Here is a 24,729-nt window from a genome sequence, read left to right on the forward strand (position 1 = left end):
AAATCTGGCAATTCACTGATGAATTTTATTGAATTCAAACCTGATGTAATGAACATAATGAAATAGTTTATGCTGCCATATATATGTACCTCAACTTCCGTCATGAACATTTCAGCCCAAGCCCAACTATGGGAAAAGCCCAGCCCAGCCCATATAAATCATTGTTGGGCTGAAGAGTTGTCTCTGAGGAGATATTCTAATGGTTAAAATGAACCGTAATTTATGTTAATAATTAGGATTATTTAAACCAGGAATAGAATAAAAAATGATTTGTTTTAATGATATAGGAATATGGAATGCTGAATTCTGAGAGTTACTGGGATTAATAGTTAAAAAATTAAAATATTTAGTTACATAAAACAAAAAAAAAATGATTTGTAAAAGTCATAAAATTCAGCTTTCATGTTAATAATGTGTTTTGGTTGATAATAATTTAAAAGGGAATAGTGTGTAAAAGATTAGTCAATGTCTCCAAAAGCAAACTTTCCATCTAAAATCATAAAGTTTTATTTAGTATCAGCATAAAACTTCCCATAAAAACTTAAAATAATCACCTTTGACCAATATTTTATAATAATATTTAAAATAATCAGCTAAGTTGATACCTTTCATAATAATTAAATAATAATATTTTTATTAGAATAACTAAATAATAATATTTTTACTCAAACAAAAAACTTAACCCTATCGGCCTTGCACAAATCTCAAAGGGACTAAGTGCCAATGGAGATGACAAACCTACGTGCATGGATCATGCTTGGTAGCATATCATTAACGCACCTAAACAATGTACATGACATCCTAATCCGATCTTAATTTGTCTAAACTATTGGTAAATGAGAAAAATAAAAAAAATAATTATATAGGGAAATCCATATCAACCTAATGTTGTCCCTTCTGACATGGACATCATAATCTCCTCATGCACCCTAACAAGACCTCATCCAATTAAACGTAACAATCTCTCCCTCCCCACACCCGACATGATATTTCTCTTGCACCCCAACAACACTTTTCTCCACCCTAAAAGTAGCATACTATAAAGAGAGAGAGAGAGAGAGAGAGAGAGAGAGAGAGAGAGAGGATAATGATCATGATATCTTTCTTTTGGGTCAAAGGAACATGAGACATGAATGTCACCTCTAAAATTGTGATGATATACATTTACAATATTTTCCCCTTCATATACTCACTGTAAAAACCTATCATTATAACTTAAAAGAAAGATGTATGATGACACAAAATGTGATACAATTATTCTCAAGTCAATCAAAGCCTGAGGTCGATATTGTATTAATATGATGGATGATTGTTACAAACGCATTAATGCAACAGATTATAACGGTTTCTATGTAACGTTAGAACAGGAGGTAACGTACATTAAAACTGCTACGAGTTTTGTACCCATAATTTATGATCCGAAATGACAGCAAAGCATACGGTGGCCCATTCTGCTGTCCAATAGTAGTGAAGGTTGATTTCTGGGTTTACATAATGGCGTGGGAAAGCATTGTTGAGTTTGTCCGGTTTTTGGCGGACTATACGGGGGTCCCATCACCGACGCCCGTGCAGGTAACCTTACCATCCCCGACATGACGAGGGGCCCGCGTTACCTGCGAACGACTCGAACGCACAACTCGCGAGATTTGGATCGCATCGCCGTTAGCTGACGGCGTCATGAATTAAGGCCGCGATAAATAGGTTCGCAGAGCTCGGCGTCCCCCGCCCCTCCTGAGAGGAGACGAGGGCGGAGACGGAGGAGGAAGGGTAAGGATCAGGACGACCTAACGAACGCGAGAGTCCAAGGCAATGTTTCCTTTCCTTTCCTTCTTTCTCGTTTGGGGTTTGACTTCTTTCTTGTTCTGAATCGAATGCTTGAGGGGTCCAAACACAGAGGATGATCGGCTAACGCTTAGGATCTCGCGTTTGTTGTTGGGATTTTATCTAATTTCTTCTCTATTGAGCCTTTTCTGATCTTTTCAGATCGGCATTTTGAGATCGTGGGCTAATGCGGTTTCTGCTTCCGCGCCAAATGGTTTTGATGCATTTTTTGGGTGCTGATTTAAATGGTTGAAGATACTGTTTTCTTTTCCTTCCACTTCTCTGGCTTTGGTATTCTGTTGTTCGTGCCTTCATTAAAAAAGTGCTCCTTTTTGGGTCTAATAGGGCGAGCAGTTTGCGCATTGCTTCTATCTCAAGAGAATGGATGAATGCGTCGTCACTTACGCTTGATTCTTTCCTATGTTTGTCTCTTTCTCGCAGTTTCAATTAGTATGTGATCATGTGTTGCGTCATAACCCTCAGGAGCTTTATTTGCGTAAATGCTGTCCTCCATTGCTGATGTTTATTTCTTGTTCTACGAAGATTTTTCTTTAATAATCAGATCCTCTGATTGGTCTGATCTTTTTTGTCAGATGAACTATTATAGAAGAAGAAAATGCTAAATTTTATGGAGTTCCGAGGCATGAAAGTGAAAAGAAAACGATTCAGTAAATCATCATCTTGATGAATTATATGAAAAAAAATGATTTTTTTAAGATTTAATGCCTGCTCGTTTGAAATTCATGGAATTTGCATACATCTTATTTGTGGTTTGTTCCCTACTAAGCAGTTCACAAGATGGTTTTATATATTTGGCATGTTCTATCTGGCTTCTATGGTCTGATCCTGTTGATGACATGTTGCACCTTGATTTTGCTCTGATGAATTCCTTTTTTTCTTTTGGAAGCCTTGTATTTTTATCTACTCGCAATCGTTGGTTTGAAACGTTTAAAAAGAAAAGAACTTTTCATGGTGCACATTGCATAAACCTTTGAATGATTTTAGAAGGATCGCAAATATGATATCTATTTTTTAATAATTGGTGAGTGTGCTTGAGAGAATTTTATTTTCTGTTTGAGGTGTACTTTGGACAACCTGAAGATTGGTGTATCTAGGAAATATTCATGGTGGTTTGAAATGTATCGCAGTATAACTCGCCTCTCACATCTAGGATGCCTTTGCAACCTGATAACTCAATGCCCCTGGATAACGAGGATTCTTACTCTGTTGCTTCGTATCCTTCATCTACTTTTATTTCTTATTATGTCTATCTTCATATGGTCCCATGTTAGATTATCCTTAACTATTTCATAGTACTGCACTATCCATAAGAACTTTCAAAGGCGGGACAACTGTGGCAACTGCTACTGCCCCTGCTTTCCGATGCAGTGAGCGTGCAGAAAAGCGGAAGGAGGTATTATCTCTGTCTGTCAAATGCAATTTGTCAACATCTTAATCTGCTGAATTTAATCCCTTCTTTTTCTCTTGTGCTTAGTTCTACTTTAAATTAGAACAGAAGCACCAGGCTCTGGAAGCTGAGAAAATCCAGTCTGAAGCTAGACTAAGGGTATGTTTCTGGCTTCTATCGATCTCCTCAGTAATGGTACAGGACAAGTTAATCTTTGTGGTATCATGTCCATCTCAGAATATGTTTAACATGGATTTACTTGGATATGTAAAAACAGAGCATTAATTATTACAAACTAAAAAATAATTATGAAATAAATACTAAAGCTGGATTTTAGTTGATACAACGCTTTGTTATTGGGGATTATCCCATATACCATTGTAATATTTCAGGCTAATTATAATGTTCTTGTTGTGGTTGTGCAGATTCCCTTTTCTTTTCTTTTTTTTTTTTCAAAAAAACCGATTTACATTACTTGTATTTTTCACAAGAGTACCGTGCTGTGGTTTCTTTATATTCTATCCCCCTGTTTCCATTGACTGCATTTCGGTCTTTTGCATTCCAGGATTGGCATAAGTACATTGCAATGTCTTCTATAATTGGACTTTGCAGCATTATACAAACACTTTGCGCTAATGGTTGTCTGCAGCAATGCCAGCTGCTTTTTCACATTTTTGTATTGGCGAAAGATCATGTTTAGAGCTCATCAGCCACGCTCTGTTATTAATGCCATCATCATTTTGTGGTTGTCAGCTCATTATTATACATTTATTTTATGTTTTGCGAACACCTCACGTAGTTTGGGCATTACAGTTCATATTTTTCACAAATTATTACTTAGAGTCATTTGATTTCCTCTGCCAGTAGTATAAGAAGTCTAATGTAATACTTCTATAAACATACTAGTTGATCACTTGTGCAAATTTTCATAAAATTATAGGAAATTATTAGATATTCCTGTAAGAACCAATATTTACGTTTCTGATATACAAAATTAGCCTTTCCTATAAACCATACAGATGAGTTATGAGAAGGTCCTAACTATATGAAAATGATAAATAAACTTGTTTAAACTTTCTCCAGTATTAACTTGACAAGTCTTGCATGATGCTCCAATAAGCATGCTAATTGATCACTTGTACAATTCAAAATTAGATACTTACTGTAAAGAACTAGAATCTATTTCTCTGATCTACAGAACTTGTTGCCACTGCTATTAACTATACAAATGATTTCTTTGACCTCTCCTTCTCTTCATTGCAAAATAAAACCCACATTTTTATTCTGCATATGTACCCTATATTCTGTTTTTGAAGCAGAACATCTATATCATTGAGCAAATATCTTTGCAGCATGGCTCGACCGTAGCTCACCTGCTTGGCACTTGAGTAATTGATTTATCACAAGTTTTTTGTAGTGAGATGAAGTCAATGACTCAATGATACACAACCAGTCCTCGTAAATTTTATTTTCGTGGTTGCTCAACTTTTGGCTTATGCTTGATGCCTGATACAGTAACATTAGTTTATAATCCTTACAAGCCACGAAACTGATTCATGCATCTATTTCCAATCAGTCATGTTATTAAAATGCAATATGCTTAATGTGAATAAAACAAAAATGTAAACCCATCATATATCCATGCCCCGAAAATAATGCTTGGTGATTCTCTTATTTGTCTTAGATTGTCAAGAAAAAATCAGTGACATTGTTGAATAATATAATTCACCTTGAGAAAAAAAACACATTAGTATGTTCATATTGGAACTGCTTTTGTGACATTTTGACTAGTGTCTATCAATTTTTAATGATGGTGATGCCCACAATATGTAAATTTGGATAAGCTGTATCAGTGTTGAGGCAGTTGACAGCCATACTAGCGGAGTATGCTTTTAGATTAAATAGGTTGTTCTGGGAAAGTCAACTTGATGAGGCTTCATAACATGTGTAGGGGCTTAGTGGACCAGAGCAAAGAGGCAAAGTTGATGTGGAACACTTTTCGAAGTTTTGAGAAAGAAAATATTTAATTTTAAATTAAGAGGTTTATCCAAATAAAATCTTGACTATTATAACTGCTAGAACTTTTTTATGTTGTCCGTTCTTCATATCATAGTAAATTGATTTTGTTTGAATCCCCCACCTACTCATGAATTTTATCTTTGTTTTATGGAAGATTATTTTTAGAAAAGCATATGTATGTCGTCTTATACTTGTGTTAGAACCAGAATATTTTTCATAGGTTTGTGAATTTAAAATGATTCTCCTTCAAGACATTTTTGTGAATAACTCCTAGTCTAAAAAAAGGCTTATGGAAAATGCCTGGTTTGGTTTCTGCTAAAATTTAAACTTGCTACGTTTTCTAGGAAGAGCAAGAGGCAGCTCTGAGAAAACTAAGGAAGAGCTTGATCTTTAAAGCAAACCCAATGCCTAGCTTCTACCGTGAGGGTCCTCCGCCTAAGATTGAACTAAAGAAGGTATTTACCCTAAGTTTGCACTTAATGCACTTGTAATTCAACTTTTCTAGTAAACCAAAATTGGTAAAAGGCATGGATGGTACTCAGATGCTAAGTGTTTCAATGAAAATTTTCATTTTGCTAGTGACTGAAGTTCAGCAAATATTTTTTGCAATTTTATATTGTTCAGGTTAATTTCATTGCTTATGAGACATAACATTTTATCTGAGCGGAACTAAGCAGTTGTTTTGTGTATTTATTATAAATAACGTGTGTCAGGAGTGCTTTATTAATTACTTAAAGTTTCATACTCAATGATGCATGTCTTGCAAATGATGAACAAGTTATATGCTTTGCTGCCTTAGATTTACCATTTAAGCATAATTACACATGCACATAGAAAAAACAACTATAGTTGAGAAGAATGTTTCCTTGCGGATTAACTTGTGTTAAAATTTTTTTCAAGTTATTCATTCAATTTACAAGAATTAGATGTTTCACGTAAAGTTCCTAGCAAAATGAATCTTTCTTGTAGTCATCTCTTTAGTGAACATACTTTCTTTTAGATGGTTCTTATGCTGTTTTTAGTTGCAAATAATTATCTTATATTGTAGTGATTCCAAGATACAGACGCAACAATAAGGGGAAAATTTGTAGGTCCTAACTTAAAAGAAAAGGTAGTTGAACGTGGTGATTGCTACACAATATATTCTCCAAGTAAAACTTTTAGTGCATCTCTTCTTCTTTCATCATGCATAAGGCATTGTATTCCAAGGTCCTCAACTTCTCATCCAACCTTTTTTGTTGCCTGGCCGGTGGCTGTAGTCCCTTCCACTTGATTGCTCTCTTATGCTTAAATTATTACTTATACGTGCTTGCTTCTGCATTAGTTACGCCAATCTTCTTTTTGTACAAAAGGTACCTCCTACTCGTGCAAAATCACCTAATCTCACTCGAAGAAAAAGCTATGGCGACGCTAAGACAACCGAAGAGGATAACTGCAATGGAGGATGTGGACGGTTTCATCGTCACAGTCTGGGTACCAACAGGGAAGCCACAAAAAAGTTGCAGAACAGTCCGGAGAACATAAAGGGCAAAGAAGGGCTCAAATCCAAGTCTCTTGCAGTTGCAACAAATCGGGCAAGTGCCGGAGTCACTGTGCAGATGTGAAATGTGCGTTTACATGCTTCTAAGCTTTACTTTAGCCTTGCAACTGAGTCACGGTTTGTTTTTGCTTACTGATATCTGATGCTGTAAATTCTCTAACGTGTACACATGATGTGATTTTGTTTGACTTGCTACTGTCTTCCTGGTTATGATAATTTATGAGAACCATGAATTCTGAGTTCACAAAGCTTCAACTCTTTGAATCTTTAAATGATACCATTTGCTGAGTGTTTCCTTGACTTTGTCTAATTAGTCACCCATTTATCTGCTGAGCTCAATCAAGAAATGCTGCAGCATAAATGTTCAAGTTTCTGATGAGTTTATCTACTGATCTTTTCATGCTTTATGAACACTACCCATATTCATGTGAACTATAGGAGCCGACTTTTCATCGGCTCTTCATGAGAGATGAAATGACCTGTTTCATCACATAATCAAAATGCAAGATCTTCACCCCGACAAGAACACAATCACAACCTCATTCCAGTCACAAACACTTGAATTAAAACCAAACTAAGATGCCGAATAGCTGAAAGCACAACACAGAGAATAAATACTCTAACCTACAAGCACTACAGTGGTATCAGCACAAAGTCTTTAAGCAAAACACCTACAACCTGCTTACCCTACTAATCTTTCCTCAAACTGGACAAACAGAAAAATCTGATGGGAGTGCACCTCATCAGAATCAATACCCACCACTACAGCATTCATAACTCGATGTTTACTTGGAGGTTCCAACATGAAGATTTTCAGGTCATCCTAAGCCTTGTACCAACCTGAAGTTGTTGATTGACACTAGCACGGCTACTCACTGGTTTGCTTCCTCTTCTGAGCCCTTTGAGTACAGAGGCTCTGCGCCATCTCCACTTTGCCTTCCTGGATTGCCTCCACGTCCTTCGGCGGATGATGCATTCCCAGCTTCTTGCTTCACCAAGTTGCTGCGGCCAAAGTCGGAGAATACTCCAGCTGCCAGCATCCCATTACCTCCGATGCTGGCCTCACCATGGAGCACGTTGAATCCGCTGTTCCCTCCGGAGCCCACTCCAAGCTGACCGTGCAGTGCTGCTTGCTGCTGCTGCTGCAAGGTCGACATCGGTGACTGGGCATACAGCATGGAGGATCGAGCAGCCAGAAGGGACTGTGGAGTCATGGGCTGTGCTTGCTGGTGTGGGATATAACGAGGGCCTGATTGCATGACGGTATTGGGTGGAAACTGCTGATGGTAAATAAATATGATGAGGCATGAAAATTGCACTGATCTAAAATCAGGAGCTTCGTGAAGTTGTCTTCACAAAGTTCCAAAATGGTTTTCATCATCTTAACCTGACATTTGGAAATGCCACGCAGCTTATAATTTAGAAGGTGAAAAAGACTTTCCAAAAGATTCACCCTTGTGAAGGACTTGTGCAGGAAATTATAATTTAGACCATTGCTAACTTATTTTACTTTAGAGTTCTTACTTTTGCATTTGACAAAGATATACTAGCAGCCATTTTGAATATTTGGTGTCAGAAGTAGATCTTCCCATCAACTAAAATGTTTATCCACTTATCTATTTCTCTCCACAGAAGAGCCCACAGTGTTTACGTGATATATGGCTTTGAAGCAACATAAAAAAAAAACAAGGTAAGGAAAAAAAAGTTCAGAGGAAAATTTACATGACAAAAAATATTTGACTTTCTTGGTCGGATGTCTAGCCTGTTTGAAAGTGGCCTCACCTGTTCCACAGTCAATAGTGGGAGTTCATTCAAACATGATAAAGTGGGGAACTTAATATTCTTCTTTTATATAACCTTTCATCATAGTGCACTTTGCACATTCAGATGCATAACCCAACTTGTCTTCATATAGATCACACTAAGACGAAAGATGATGTTTAGCACCCAAAAACAAAAAGAACATGTCTTCCTAGACCAGATCATGATTTTCATAACTTCCTTTTCCGGATGCTTTCTGAATAAAGGTCTTATATTAATGAATCTCTTTCATTTTGCACTTCAAAACAAAGAAATCATGGAACTACTACAGTTGCGCCCTTAACAAACTAAAGCCTGACTACTCTTTGGCTGCTTAGTCTCATGTCTCGTGTTTAATTGATCTACCAGGAAGGAAAACCCATGTAGGACAGAGATACATTGTCCAGTGAACCATACCAAATCTAAGTGGCCTTTGAATTTCATTGTGATGGAACCTCTATTTATTGCATGTTTACACTAAAAAAAAGTTTACAATGTTCTATTTTAAATCTAACATGGACCTTCCTCTAAAAAAAATAACAGTTTACAAAAATATAATTTAAATTAAATGAAAGGCCAGTAAGTTATTAGGTAATTTAGTAAGTTCGAACTAAAAAGCACTCGAAAAAAAAACCATCTGGGAATAATAATACAAACGGTACATTCGTATGGTTAGATAACTGAGGACAGTACATTCATATCGTACCAACATAAAATGGTGTTTCCATGTATAACAGTACAGATCTGCATAGACATGTTCAGGAGCATAGGCATGACACAATTTGGTATAAGCAGCACATGTGGAACTTAACAATTGCTGAACCTGTGATTATACATAGTGCTTGACATATATAAATGGAAACTGCAAAGTATAGGGGAAGAGAACTATTCAATTCGACCAATTAATGGTTTTAAATAATACCACCAACCAAGTTGCTTTCTTTAAAAGAAATATGAGGATCAAAAGTGAACCAGATCACATCAAAAACTAAATATGAATTGTTAGCCAAATTGGACTATATCTATCAAATTTTGTGGTTCAAGAAATGGTTTATTCAAGAATTGAGAAAGTATATGGTAGAAAATCATTCTGCAAATGAAAAACTCAGGGATGATCCTAATGCACATTAACCAGTTGAATACAAAACCATCTCATCAGAATTCTCATGGTTGTTATTTTCATGTATACACGATGAGTTGGAAAGAAGATTTCAGGAATAAAGTGTTGGAAATGATGCACACCTGAGCAAGGGTCGGAACTTGTTGACTATCTGCAATGGCAGCAAGGTACATTAGATTCCTCTGAAGCTTAGCTTGATTCCTGTAATAGAAATGGAGCATAAAATATGATTTACATATGTGCAAATAAGATTTATTTTCAAAACACAAGGAATATCACTTAACCATAAATGATCACCATCAACTTCCTGCATATTTCATGAGAATTTTGAAAAAAATCTAAACTTCTATATTTAAGTAATCCCGGTACTTCCACTTCTCCCATTCCCTAATGTTCAATGCAGTCCAAATAATTCCAAATTGTACTCCACTTTATCCTCTGTTAGTACATCATAGAGACCATTGTGTATATCAAGGTTTAAAACCATTCTATATACAGGAATATAAATGCAATATAACAGAAAGGAGTATAATTTGCACACACTACAAGAAAAGTAAACACACACGGTATTCACCATGTATTAAACCAATATATTGGATCTGATAGAAGCATGACTATCCTTCTATAGAGAAAATAATTAAAGGATTGAAAGGGACCAAGAAATTGTACTATATGGTACTGATTCTTAGTACATGCCCTGAGGTGTTAGTTGAACCTGACAATGTTCAGGAAAAAAATTTGATCTTTCATCTCACAAAGCAGAAGCAGTTTTTTATCTTATTTTGTCCATCTCAAAAGTAATATTTGTCCTTCACTTGTATACTGTTCAGTATGCAAGTCTGCTTAATTAATATCCATACATAAAATGCTGCAAGTTTGCTTATTTTCTTAACTAAATAGTGAGAAAGCATAATAGTAGCAAAGTGTTACTTCGTTTTATCTATTGTCAATGAACCATAAGTTCATAGAAATTTAAATGTATCCACATTGTCATGTGGAAAAAGTAGTTAAGCACAAAACAGAACATAAAAAAAACTATTGATAATACAAGTCTATTTCATAATATTTCCTTTCCAATGGCATGCACATCTCTACCTATTGGCATATCATGGGATGTAAGTATCAACCTGAATCACATATATCTACTAAAACATATCACGATAATCATTGATGTTGCATATTCATCAGATAATGGACTTACTCAGCACATTCATCAGCTTTTCCTGCATTTTGATTGTCCAGAATAGCCAAAATCAACTGCTTATTCTCATCCAAATACTGCAGTATAAAAAGGCAAATAGCAAGTCAAGATTTAGATGAAATTCATTCCACAAATTCAATAAAAATCTGTACAATTCAATGTTCTTACTGTCGGTGGACTCTGTCAAGGGTAATATTGACCAAGACAGCTAAGTGAGAAAGACTATTATAATAAGTGCAAGGACGTAGAAGAAAAAGATTACAAAAATTCAAGCCAAATATGATAAGGAACTAGCTGGGTTGATAATTAAGCCCAAAAGCAAAACCAAGAATAAAGGAATTGGGCCCATAGCCCCACAAAATCTAAAGTTGAATTCTTATTTATAAGAGGTTTCATAAGTTCCGATCTAATATGAAGGTTTGCTCCCATTCACTTAATGATGAAAAAATAATGGCCCTTATTTTTCTATTTAACCAAATATCATCTCTCAAAAGCTATGAAAAACATAGGCTGTGAGGAATTAGTAAATAGAAGTTGTTGAGTTAGCTGAATTAACTAATAGATCATTGACAATTAAGGTAAGTACATTCATGCATTTAAGATAATTTAGGCGATCATTTAGTATGATTTTATATATATATATATATATATATATATATATATATATATGTCTGAGACGACAGCCTAATGCATGGGTCATGGAGTGCATCTTACATTTTACTTTTCATGCAAGATATATACACCTACATGATTTATATATATGATATAATTTATTGTTCATTTTACTATAACTACAGGTCACAGTTTGTTGATGGATAGCTATGATAAGTTCAAGACATATGTGACAAGTTGATTGAGTTCCTCCATGTTAACATGGAAGAAGAGAGGCAACATGTCAACTTCAATATTTATGTATTTGCATTTCAACAATATGTACGAATAGCAAGTTGATCCATTAGCTCATGATAATTGAATGTAAGTATATATATATATTTATGTATGTATGTATATATATATATACATTATGGTATAATGATAAGACTAATTATTATATAAGATGTTATCTTTAAGATTTAAATGATGTATCAAGTAACCAGTTTTAGTCGACATCTTAGTCACCAGCCTCATTGTCATCCCTAACATAAGAAAAAGTATAATAGAATTTATGATTCACATACAAAGCAAACATCAAACAAGGAATATGTAACTATCAGAACAAGATCTTTGACACTACATTGCCAAACCATGTCTCCAACTTACTCTAGTAGATCAAAAGGGTGATGATATAAAAAATCTATAATATTTATGAGATATTTACAACAGGCTAAAAGGCAACTAGACGAGCATCAAAATTGAAGTTAATAGACAACTAGAGAACAAGAAGCTGGATTGTAACCCTAGCAAACAAATACTTCAGCTTACATAGCACTAACAGAGATATGGAGAAGACAAAATTGTAGTTTATCAATCATGTTTCAAATGGAGGATCTTGACTTAATAAACCATCAAGCATATTGTGGATCAAAATGATAAATCTACAAAAAAATTGAAGGATCAATGGAAGCTCAACAGTGAGATTTATTGATACAAAGTCTTAACCAAGTTGACAGACAAGTGAAATGGGAAAATAAAGAAAAGAAAATAACATAGCATGATGAGCCACCAAACTTCATGAAATAAGAGCCCCACAAAACTACACGAATCCATTGAACAGTGAAACAACCAAAAGCATACATGCCACATACAATTAAAGAAGGAAGCCCATCTTGCCCACCAACGAACTACTAAATCCCAACTTACAAAGACATAGCTCTAATGGTACACTATTTTCCTCGAATAAAGCAATCCAAGCCCCCCTGAACCAAACAAAGAACTCAACACCATCTTACACAAATGGCATTAATCAGCTTAAAAATTTACAAGACAAAAAAGATCAAAAAGACCAACCAATGAACCAAAAAAAGAAAAAAAGAAACCTGCATAAAAATTCACCAAAAGAAAGAAAATAAAAAGAAAAGCAACCCATCCAAATTCTGCCACCAAAAAGCCTGAGCAAGGAAAAAGAAACTAGTCTTCAAAAGGAACAGCATAACACAAACTTGGTTGCCTAAAAATCAATCCAAGATTGAGATGCATCAAAACAAGAACGCTTAGCCAAGGAACCTAGAAGAAGAGAGAACCATTCCCCTGTTAACAATCAAAGACCTGACTTTCAGGTCAAATTTTGCTCAAAACACCAAGTATTTCCGTTTAAAAATGCACCAGAACAGATGTTCTTCACCAAGCTACCATAAACAGTCATACCATTTTCTGAGTGGAACATTAAAGCACCAAACTTGTTTCCCAAAAGCAGGTCAAGAAATTAAAAAAGGATCCATCTTTCAAAAGAATCACAATACAATACAAGAGCCTAAACAAACAACCAATAAGACTAGACACCCATTTCCCACCAAACCCTCGAAGAACCACGGCCCCAACATGAAAAGTATGAAACGGGGAGCAGGGAAAACCAACAGCCTACACAAAAGACAACACCAAAAAGACCATTCATCCAATGCAACCTCACACTAGCCACAAGCAACAAGAACAAGGACTACATTAACATTCATTGCATTACAAAACTGAAAGAGTGGATTCCGAAGGAGGGGCGGGTGAAAAGGGCGACCTGCTGGATGATATCAGTGGTGACTTGGTTCGGGGAGGCATAGGCTGCCATCATGGGCTGCATCTGCATGAGGTGCTGCTGCATCTCTCAAGCCCGCACCCTGCCCTGCAGAAGACACACCCACACCCAGGCTACTCTGGTTTTGATTATCTAATGTGCAAGAGACAAGGATCAAGAAATGAGAGGGGGAAGGTGGTGTTCTCGGGCTTTGCGTTTTCTTGGAGGCTTTCCTCCGGTCCTCTCTCTCTCTCTCTCTTTCTCTCTGTCTCTGTGTAGTTGCTGTCAAGAGTTCCACTCACCCCCCAATTCGAGCCCCCTTATTTACTTTATGCCCCTCACAAATTGCAATATTCTTCTTTAAGTACTAAATTGCATATATATGTAGGTATCAGATTTTACATATCCATCCTTCCAAATTTTGGAAATAGCATAGTTTGCCTCTTCATATTTTACTATGACATACTATCCTATCATATATTTGGATATTATTTATATATATATAATATAAATAATATATATATATATATATATATATATATATATCCCTTCAAGTACATAAATCTCCACTTTCTGCATCCAAGTAAACTCAGATTAACCATTGCAAACCATGGTTAGATTAAAATTATTTAAAATTTAAAATAAAAAATGCTATTCCTTGTTCCATGAAATATTACTTAATTTTAGAAGATTTTATGCAATGTTTTAAAAGATTTTAGAATCAATTCTAACCAAAATTAGCTACAATATTATACTATAATTTTTATGTTTTGGAGGAATACATATAAGTGCTCCGAAAACCTCATCATTCAATAAGATCATGCGTCAGATTTTTGCACGAATCATGAAGCTTGACAGGAGGAATCCCGCTTCTACAGGGGTCTATATGCAATTCTAGAAAGCAGAGGGCGTTTTTGTAGTTGGGGCGACCGAGGGAAGAAGAGTGGAGAAAGATGGGAGGTGAGGTTACCGACGGTGGCAGGATCCCCCAGATGCCCTCCGGTCACGTGCCAGGCAGGTGAGGGCTGGGGGTCGGAAGTCTTCGGACCATTTGGGTTAGCGGTCGGACCCGGCCGGACCGCCCGGTCCGGTCTTGCTTTGATTGATTCCGCCCATTAATGCACCGAGTCGCAGAGGTGTGTTTGGATGCAGTGGCTATCTCACCACAGCAATGCTGCCAACTTGATTTGTATGTCTCTCACAGTTCAAGAACAAGAACTGCACACCCTGTTCTTGTTTTGTGTCTTGAATCTTTCCTTGGAAATGGTATCTCTTTTTCCTGCAACAAATGTTGGGTTCTCAACCTCATCCTCGTCTTAATCATCACATTGTTTGAAGTGATGTAAGATGGGAGTGGATGATGATCAGCACCACAAGATGTGGAGGAGGAACTCCCCCGAAATGAACTATGATGTCATGCAGTGAGAATAGTTAGAAGGATTTCTAATGATGTATTGCCAACAATTTACGACTGATTTCACTTTCCAAACGAACAAGAACACTGATACATCAAAGGGATCATACACAAACACATGACAGGCAGATGGTGGCCTAGACATGGTGCTTTAAATGGAATTTCCAAGTGGAGCTTTGTGTCACACCGGTCAAAACAGCTGGTCTCCTTGCATGGCTTTGTATGCCACCCTCACGTGAATCAAACAGGGATGTGAAAGTGAAAGATGAGGCAGGAAAAGTAAAAGAGCTGCCAGATGTTGTTGGCATAAGGTGGGAATGGCATCTTTTAACCTCTGTGAGAAGAAAGCAACATCTGCCTACAACTGTGACATGTCCTCTCTCTGTAATTTGACTCTCTTCGGTTCTTATACTTCTTGTGACTGCACCCTCACCTTCTCACGAGAACCAACAGATGATGCACTGCCCTGTTTATGGTAAAGCTTAATTGACAAGTTAGTAATATTCAATAGCTTGATATATGACATACATACATGTTTTGCATTCACCTCAAGGCTCAATTAGAACTATTCTGCAATTTACATTGGAGAAAGGATTCCAATTTCTCCAAATAAAATGATATTGTTGATCACACTATTAGGCTACAGCATGCAACCAGCAGAGCACATGAAATCAGACTGCTTCCTGTTTCTAAACAGTGCCAATAATTTGATCGTCTACAATACCAATATGACTGTGTGGCACAAAAGAAAGCCTGTGATAATGTTATCCTTTTGTTGGCAGAGTATCTGAATATGAAATTGATCATTATTCTATACTTGTCTTGTGAATGACTTTGCCATTCACATACACATAACAGACTGTGCAAAATGCAACAGAAATGACATTAAATGGGATATATCAGAAAGGCAAAATCAACCTCATACAGTCCCATGAAGTTTATTTTCCAGTGCAGAATACCAAAAGCTGAAACAAGAACATCTTTCTTGATAAAGGAAGTGAGTTGTATGCAGGGCAGTTTTACTTGGATTACATATATCCCAACTATGCAATGGACAGATAGCTGTCTGACAACTGTAACTTCCCATGGTGTGCCATTAAGTTTCCTGGAAGCCAACTTCTGGGTCATAAATATAACACTCTTCCTGTGTTTGAGAATGGTCAGCATCATCAGTGCAGGTCCAAGTACCAAGTTGGGAAACTTAATTGTCTTCCATCCCACGGTGCAACAGCACTTTCATCGATGGGGGGAGTCCATTCATTTTGAGACAAACAAAGAGTTCATTTCCTCCTTGCTTCCTTCATGACTGCAAGAGTAACAACTCTGACCTGACCACATTTCTCTCTGAAAACAAGAACAGCTGGAGGGGTCAAATACATGGAAAAAAATGGACTCTATTTCCCATCCTCTCTGTTCATCTAGCTACTCCTTCATTCAAGCATCTGGTCTTGGAAAATTAGCATGAGTGAATCCATGCCCATTTTTCCCCCCTTCACTCCTTGACAATCTCACTTTTTGTCACCTATATATGGTTAATCAATGTTTCATGCATGAAAAAGCTGTCAAAATCATATAGCTCAAATACTGTTCATCCTCAGCACAAGCATAAGAAACATTCAGATAATCTGAAATATTTTGCTCTGATGGAACAGGAAGACAAGTTGGATAATATTTGGTTATGTGATGGTTGTATGCCCATCTGTATGAATGTGAAATTGTATTCCAGTACCGGTCTTAACTTCAACTAAAGGAAGGCTGGGGTGTGGCCTTTCAACTTTCCTAGTATATATTCATGCTTACCCAAGTGATTGACAGAATTAAGCTTAATTATATATACATCAACAATACGGGCTGGGCTAGACCTTTTGCAAATTGACTTTAGGATATGGACACCAAAGTTCGACAAATAGTGACGCTTACACTAAGCATGATTTTAGGATAAGATTGAGCTTGGTCCATTCACCTTGCTCTCTAGACTCAAACATGAAGGGTAATTCCAGAATGGAGTCCAGCAATATTACTTTTAACCAAGAGGGCAGGCTGTAGCATCACTTCATTGCTTATTTGCAATTTAGGTTGTAAAAGTTTGAATGCATGGGTTGATCCTTGTCAAACCTGCAAGTCTTGTGTCTGAAGCTATCACAAGATAAATCTTAGAAACTTAAGATTGCTATCGAGTTTAGCTATTGTGGAGAAATCTTTATATATTGGTGTGTTGGATTTGGTACCGATCAAAGACTTCCTTTTGTAACCATGAAAGTTGAATTTAGCTATTCAAATCATCTCAAGGTAAACATTTAGCAGTGGAAACATCACTACTAAACCCTTTTACTCATCTAAACCCAACTTGAAACGGAAAATGGCAATTCCCAAATAATCATGTATGGTGTGCAATCAGCAATATCTCAATTATACAGGAATTGCTCTTTGCAGGTTTAGAAACATATAGAAATGAATATTTCGGCAAGTAATTTGTAACAATTAGTTTGTATGCAGCATAAGCACTTCAACTTAGCTGGTGAATACATCTGAAGCTTGGCAGCAATATTGTTCTTAGTTGAGATGCCTTGGTCTTGAATGCTAGCACTCAGCCTTGTATGGAAAATTTTTGCATCTTCGTTTCTTTCAACGCCATGAAGTCCTTGATCTCCCCATATTACCTCAGAATTGATTGATAGGATGCTCAGCATCACTACCACTGCAATGCTCTAAATGTATAGCATTCATAGAAATAACATAATAAGCATTCTCTAATTTAAAAATGAAGATAAGATTGAGTTCCAGCCCAATGCAATCTTTCGTATGGACAGTAGGGGATAAAGAAATCTTACTACAAGAGTTCTTGGTTATTGTCACCCACTAGCTACTCTTGCTGGTATATGAAGAAATCTTTTTCTCCATGATTCTCTCAACATATGGCCCCTTCTCATGGACAAATTTAACAGATTCCGAAAGCCTATTTAAAAGGTTTGCCAAAGCAATAACTTCATTTCGATGAAGCTGGAGCTGAAAGAACAAGAAGGAGCTGTCATCAATGTGGCCTATGCATTTTGAATCATTCCTTAAAAGTAATCATTATACAAAAAATACTAAATCCAAAAGACCTAAGAAAAAGACTAAAAAATTAATAAAAAGATAATATTCTGTATCAAATTAAGACTTTTAAGTTGTTTAATATTGCCCATTCCATGGAATTTGGCGCTTTAGCACCAGAATACATTTTTTTCCTCTGTTTGCATCAAAGAACTAACTCCAAAATTTCTTTTTATTTTGCAAACCACATAATCATGTACTCCTTAACATTCATCAAAGTAACAAACAACATAGCTGACCTATTTTTGTCTCTGCAATCATAGTTTATAAAAATGGCATGGAAAATCAGAAGCAAGCCACATTTAGATAATGAAGAGGGACAAATCTGGAGCTTGATGTCTCATATCCTATTTGCTATGTCATAACTGATGAGTCAAAAAACCAACATTAATCCCAAATTTGCTTACAACTGAATATAAGCATTATCCTAGTGCATAACCAATAGATATGAAAAAGGCATACCTGCTGATTAATGAGGTTATCATTATCCACAGAAAACAGAATCTTTAAAGCTGTGCCGAGACCAAGAACCTGAAGCTTTCCCCAAAGGCGGCATTTCTCACATCCAACACAATCCATCAATGCACTGCAATTGATCATGGACATGGTAAGTTTGTCGGTTTCAGTTTTTAGAGTCATGATATATCAGGTTTAAGATTTAAACCTAATGTTTCTGAACTGCCGCTGAATCTGTTGCTTTAGTTCAGGTCCACTTTCACCTTGCCATAGTTTAGCCTCATCAAATGGTAGTGGGCAAACAATTTGTAATTGGGGGTTGTAGACCAGTTGCCTCACTAATGATTGTGTTTTAAGGTCTTCTTCCATGTTGCCTGTGTTATATTCAGCCTGTTCTAGATAATCTGCAGCCTTGAGACATAAAGAAGAAGAATGCTGTTGGATAGATGCACAAATGAAGCATAGAAGCCTAAAATGTGTGAACTTTATAAGTAGCAGAAAACTAATAGATGCCAGAAATAGACTCTTGTGCACCCGCACCAATATCAACAGATTAGCAACATACAGAAGCATAGTTCAGTTTCGCATCACAAAATTTAAACAATGAAACAAACAGTGCCAATGTAGTTCTCGCCAATTTGGGTAAAGTTGATCCATGACAAAACTATGGGTTCCAAACTCTAGTAGACATGAAAAAAGAAGTCAAGAAGAAGGTATTCTTATAGGTAGGAGTATGAAAAGCAAAAAGATAAAGTTTAATTTAGTGAAAAATAATCATACATCATTACATCTAAACTAGGATAAAAAAGTACCAAACCTTGCAGTAAATAAAACATTCAAAATTTTAAAGGAAAATTCGTTATTAGTAAATAAAACATATAGGTATTAAGGAAAAAAGCTCTCCGACATTCTACAATGGTGATTCATCCTTAAATCACTTTGTTCCGAATTGTACTTTGTTCCTTGTTGAACATATAAGGGATACTCTTGTCTTGTAATACCACACCATGGATTACAATTGTAATTTTTCAAAAAAGAAGTGGAGATCAAAGCATTTCATGTTGATAAATATAATAGAGTACAAACAGGGTAATATTTTTTAGTTTTTAATAACTGCTATATCTGTAGATGACATGTTTAAATCCAAATTTAGAGAGAATGACAAACGAAAATTATGGCTAGATCCAGTGAGGAACAAAAAAGAAAAGAGACCTTTAAGGAAACTGCAATAGTCATGTTAATTTAAAGTAAAATTATAGGCACTAACTGCAAAGTGTTTAGTGCATTCTTAGAAAAGGGAGGGGAGCAAACTGCAACATGCAAGCAAATTACCTTTGTCACTGCCCGAAGAACAAACAGGAAGGTGAAGTATAAGTTTCTCACACGTTCTGGGTGTCTTAATACACGATCATACAACAACTCAAGATTTTCACCCCACTGCAGTCATCAAGGAAAAAATATAAGTGTCACCAAAAACTATAAAATAGTTCATACCTAAAACCAACATAAATATGACTGAGATTGAAATACCAAGTTGTCGGTTTCATCAAGAAGATAGTCAGAAGCTATGTGAATTGAGATGGAGGAATGCAATCCTGAAATCAGCTTGTACAAGACTCTTTTCTCCTGGCAGAATTCTCCAGATGGATCTGAAAAAATGAGCATGCACCATAAGAACATCAACAGCTTACACTGCCATAGTAGCCTTGCAAGCATGAAATGCTTAGTTATGACAATTGCAAAATCATAAACAAGAAGTATGATGTAACTATGATACTGATGATCAAGGCCATGTAAGAATTCAAACAGAGACTCACTTTCACATGTGAAACTACTTGCGAACAAATATACTAAAAACAGTCAGGTAAAATTATTAGGTAGGAAAGGTAACTCATCACAATCCAGATGAAGCTAATAGGAATTAGGCATGTAAGCATATATAATGTGCAGCAGAAGTTGGTCACACAGAAAAAAATGCAACTACATCAAGCTTAGAAAGTTACTCTGCATTGAGCTAACCTTTTGGGCAATTTTCTGCATAAATGGCTTCCCATATCCGCCTGGCCGAAGGACCAGCGTAGCCAGTGTAGCGTTCAGGATTTAGCTGAAGGTTAACATATGTCATCTCAGCTGCACCAATAAACATGTAAGTAATTAATGAAGATATCAATGATCAGTCAAAAACTACAGCAACGAGAATCACTCAGAAACTAAACGAGGCATCAACCATGCTAGTTGTCCTACCATTATCAGTCTCATCATCATAGGTCCATGGATTGTCAACTTCAATCCACCCTCTGAAAACTTTAGTATCTAGTGTGCGATCAACAGTAGCCTGTGGTTTTCCTTCTTGACATTTTAGATCATCAGCAGAAAGTCCATGAAAAGGTTTCTTGAAAGGTTCTGGAAACTCGCTTTCTGGACACTCACAGACACTGCAATCCCGAAGACGGCACATGCCATCATCAGGCCAGAATGGGCAATCGCACCATAACTTGACCTTCCAAGACACAGCAAAGATATAGATCAACTACATGTAGCTAAAATTATAACTGAAATAAGCACAAAGAAGACACATTTTTTAGTTGGCATATTGCATCATTTATTCAAATAGAATCAGATGTTTGAGAAAATTTGTCCAGCAATGCTTGACAAGTATTGGAAAAATATTGCCATCTGAGATGATCTTGCAAACTGATATGAGAGTCAATATAGTCAAACAGAGAAATGGATAAGATGCCAAGCACTGAAGACAAGTATTCATGCAGGCATCTCAATCAAGCCAATATAATAATAAAATACAACAAAAGAAAACAGCCTATGTCTCCAACAACTAAAATATTTGTGCTTAATCATTTCAAATGATCTTTCCGGACAAATAGGAGACTAAAAACAAATATAACAACATTACAACATCAATCAAATTTAACTGTGTTTATGCTGTCTCATTGTAACCTTGCAAAAGTCTATTATGCCATTCATAAAAGAAAGCATACACTTTTCTAACCTTCTAAAAGATCTAATGATCTGAGACAGAAAACTCAGACTACAAAAGCCACAAAAAAACAGTATCTCCAGAAAATTGGCATCATGACCTAGCTCTTCTATCATCATATACACTTTATTTGTTACGTGTGATATTAGCAGGAAAATATTATATACACCAAAGAGTGTAAGATATAAAAGTAATGGGAACCTCAACAGATGTAAAAACTTATTAGCAGACATCAAACTCCATCTATGCTACTAGGTTCTAGGATGATGGCACATGCCAACAATGTATGAAGCACATGGGGAGAAGAACAAGAAATAAATTCAAAGATATATACAGCAATAGGTGATGTGGAAGATCAATTACAGTAAACATAAATGAAGATTGCATTTGGGTCTGAATGCACTATGGTGAGCAAATAAGAATATTTTCTTCAGTGCTCCAAAAGTGTCACATATTCAACATCAGCCAAGATGTCAGATAAAAATTTTGCAATGCTGATCTGCCTTCGGAACTGGCAGTTAATATAGCTAGCATTATTTGTCTTTCACAACAAAAGAATATTCAACTTAAGAACCAACCAACCTTATTGTAGATACGGGAACGATATAACTTCTTGTGAATGTCTAAAAGACCGACATGATTGACTTGAAAGCACCAGAATTTTTGGATGATACAAAAATAAAACACAGAAAAAGGAATTTGAACAACGTACAGTTTCACTTCCATGCCTGTTTGATATATGTTGACTAAGAAGGGCATGCCTTCTAGTTAGACCAATACAAAGAGCAAAAAATGGTGAATCATGGCCCCAGACTAGCCCAAACCTACAAGAGACTCGGATGGCAGGGAAATGGTTTTTGAACGTCAGCTTTGTAATAATCTATTTCGGACATTCCCTTCCTCTCCAAGGAATCAATTCTGTGTATTAGTTATCTCACTTTATCAGTGGAATTCTCTTTAAAATGATACTGGAATATCATCATCCTCATAAATATCCAGACAAACACACAGAAAAGAGGTGAGGAAAAAAAGAAAGAGAGAGAGAGACAGAGAAAGACACACAGCGAAGGGTGGCAAAGTGGGATAGAGAAAGGGAAGGGGGTTTGTCTCTATCTTGTCATGTACTATCTACTTATCTTGATTGTCCTAACGACATGAAAAAATCATAAACCGGTAATAAAGACAATACCAATTCTATATAAAATGAAAAAGATCAAGAATATTTCTTTAACAGAAGATAAGCTCAGATAAAAATTCAGCACCTCCCTCTTTCTAGTACAATTAAGTTCACAATTTTTTTTCTTTCATTTGGTTGAGTACTTCAAAATCATATTATTGAATCAATCAATTCTTAAGAACGACGGATGTAACACAACGACGAAAAATACCAGAAATCAAGTTTCTCCCACATACATGTATCAATCAACTTCTAATCAAGAACCCCTCGGTGACTTCATACCCAAATGCAAATTGTAAAAGAAGTGAGACCAAGAAGGAATAAACAGTAACCACGAGGTGCATCAAAGCTACCAGCCAGTTACCCTAAAATATCGAAAGAATGGGGTAGTGACAAGCTCCTGTAGTATGGGATGCAACACTTCCTTGTTAAGAGCATCCACGGTTTCGTACTCACAACAACAATCTTCCACGATGCCTGTGTACTTCCTCGAACCCTGAGAAAAATAATTCACACTTCGACTCATTGCTTAACACAAAAAAATCGAACTAATCAAATTCGTAAGTCCGGATCACCAAGACTCCGTCTCGCATCAATTTCCAAGGAGAAACGGCATCAAGAACGTTTATAAGGGACACAGAGGAAAGCTTACGGTGCACGGGCAAAGCTTGTTGGTGATCCCGAAAAGGGGGCTCTTAGGGGAATTCCTGGAGGTCGCAGCGGTGGCGAGGAGGACGGCAATCAGCGCCCCCACGGCCCAGCTCCACCGCCTCCTCCTCGGACCGACTTCACCGGCGCTCTCCATCATCAAGAAACCCTAGAATGCGCACCCGAGCTCTGAAGATCCTCCGAATCGGGTGGGAAAGCGCAAACGTTCGTGAATCCTCAGCCGAGGGTTTTCGATTTTGACGCCGAAGTGGAAGTTTCCGAACGTATCGCGGTGGCCGACCGCAACGCATCGTTAACGGTGCGTCAGAAGTAAACGGCGGTTGCCGTCTGACCTCCGCGGTCGAAGGCGAACACTTTTTGTACCTCCCTCATTAAACCCCAAGACCCACCCGCTACTGAACACATGGGACCCTCTCTTGCTCTCCAATCGTTATAGTTTCCGTGGGGTGCGTATAGAACGAACGGGAAGAGAAACCGTTGTTTTTCTTAGGAACAATAATAATAATAATAATAATAATAAGCCATGTCTCGCCAATAGAGCGGTGCCACATCAGGATATTTGACGTGGCTCGGTGTGAGTGGGCTAACGACGCGTGCGCCAACATCAGTGATGGGCTCCGGAGAGTTCTCGCTCACACGTCCGAGGTGCCGAGACACGTTGACCGCTCCTGTGTCTCCGCCGAGCGACAACACACGGTACAAAGCCCTCCTACTGCTGGCAGGGAACGGGACCCATGGCTGACCACCAATGAGAGGCAACGCTTATGTGAATGATCGTATTTTCTTTTTCACTAAAAAAGAAATGATCATAAATTAAGTAGGAGCTGTAAAACTGGCAGATAGGAATTAGGCAAATGAATCCTTCCAATCCTAAATAGGGGTGAAAAACAATAGAGACAGATTCCACCCATTCAAATCAGTAAACACAGATTCAATAAATTCAAAAACAATAGTAAACAAGCTGAAACTGTTAATATTAATAAAAATATACCCATGACAAGTCTCATTCCAAAAAATATGTACTTAGCTCATTGCCAATACATTTTTTTGAAGCCACCATGAATATCACTCAACAACTAAAATTTAACAAGAATCAAACACTAAGCACAAATAAATTTCTTAACCATCATAAAATCTTTAATGTCAGCACAAATAAATTTCTTAACCATCCTAATTTGGAACCTTCCACTTAACCTTTTATATGAAACAGGGTAGGCCAATGCCCCCTTAGCATTGCTTTATACAAACTACACAATTGCTTCCTGATCATTCTCCCCTTCTGATACAATCTACACAATGGCAAGATTTCAACACAACATGCATACATTTGGACTATGGGTACAAGCTAACAAGC

The 24,729-nt window shown here is 36.8% G+C and overlaps 3 protein-coding genes across 4 annotated transcripts; 1 reads left to right on the top strand and 2 right to left on the bottom strand.

Annotated features, from left to right (window-relative positions):
* The first annotated feature begins 1,655 nt into the window (after positions 1-1,655).
* On the top strand, positions 1,656-7,027 carry LOC135592866 (protein WVD2-like 3). The gene is made up of 6 exons (XM_065082570.1): positions 1,656-1,806; positions 2,970-3,055; positions 3,136-3,235; positions 3,317-3,388; positions 5,593-5,703; positions 6,601-7,027. The coding sequence occupies exons 2-6, from the start codon at positions 2,994-2,996 to the stop codon at positions 6,850-6,852; spliced, it is 597 nt and encodes a 198-aa protein (XP_064938642.1). The 5' UTR covers positions 1,656-1,806; positions 2,970-2,993; the 3' UTR covers positions 6,853-7,027.
* A 303-nt stretch (positions 7,028-7,330) lies between these two features.
* On the bottom strand, positions 7,331-13,823 carry LOC135592867 (GRF-interacting factor 1-like). 2 transcript variants are annotated; one of them, XM_065082572.1, is made up of 4 exons: positions 13,575-13,823; positions 10,910-10,986; positions 9,831-9,909; positions 7,331-8,065 (listed from the first exon to the last, which is right to left on the bottom strand). In XM_065082572.1, the coding sequence occupies exons 1-4, from the start codon at positions 13,656-13,658 to the stop codon at positions 7,661-7,663; spliced, it is 645 nt and encodes a 214-aa protein (XP_064938644.1). In that variant the 5' UTR covers positions 13,659-13,823; the 3' UTR covers positions 7,331-7,660. The 2 variants fall into 2 exon arrangements, with proteins under 2 accessions (XP_064938644.1, XP_064938643.1); XM_065082571.1 differs by having other exon boundaries at positions 7,331-8,068.
* A 2,128-nt stretch (positions 13,824-15,951) lies between these two features.
* Positions 15,952-23,698, bottom strand: LOC135592868 (endoplasmic reticulum oxidoreductin-1-like). The gene is made up of 10 exons (XM_065082573.1): positions 23,359-23,698; positions 23,071-23,202; positions 20,779-21,034; positions 20,554-20,664; positions 20,065-20,183; positions 19,867-19,971; positions 18,743-18,945; positions 18,541-18,664; positions 17,817-17,991; positions 15,952-17,693 (listed from the first exon to the last, which is right to left on the bottom strand). The coding sequence occupies exons 1-9, from the start codon at positions 23,512-23,514 to the stop codon at positions 17,845-17,847; spliced, it is 1,353 nt and encodes a 450-aa protein (XP_064938645.1). The 5' UTR covers positions 23,515-23,698; the 3' UTR covers positions 15,952-17,693; positions 17,817-17,844.
* Between the last annotated feature and the right edge of the window lie 1,031 nt (positions 23,699-24,729).

This window comes from Musa acuminata, chromosome BXJ1-9 (genome assembly GCF_036884655.1).
Source record: "Musa acuminata AAA Group cultivar baxijiao chromosome BXJ1-9, Cavendish_Baxijiao_AAA, whole genome shotgun sequence".
NCBI classification, from domain to species: Eukaryota; Viridiplantae; Streptophyta; class Magnoliopsida; order Zingiberales; family Musaceae; genus Musa; species Musa acuminata.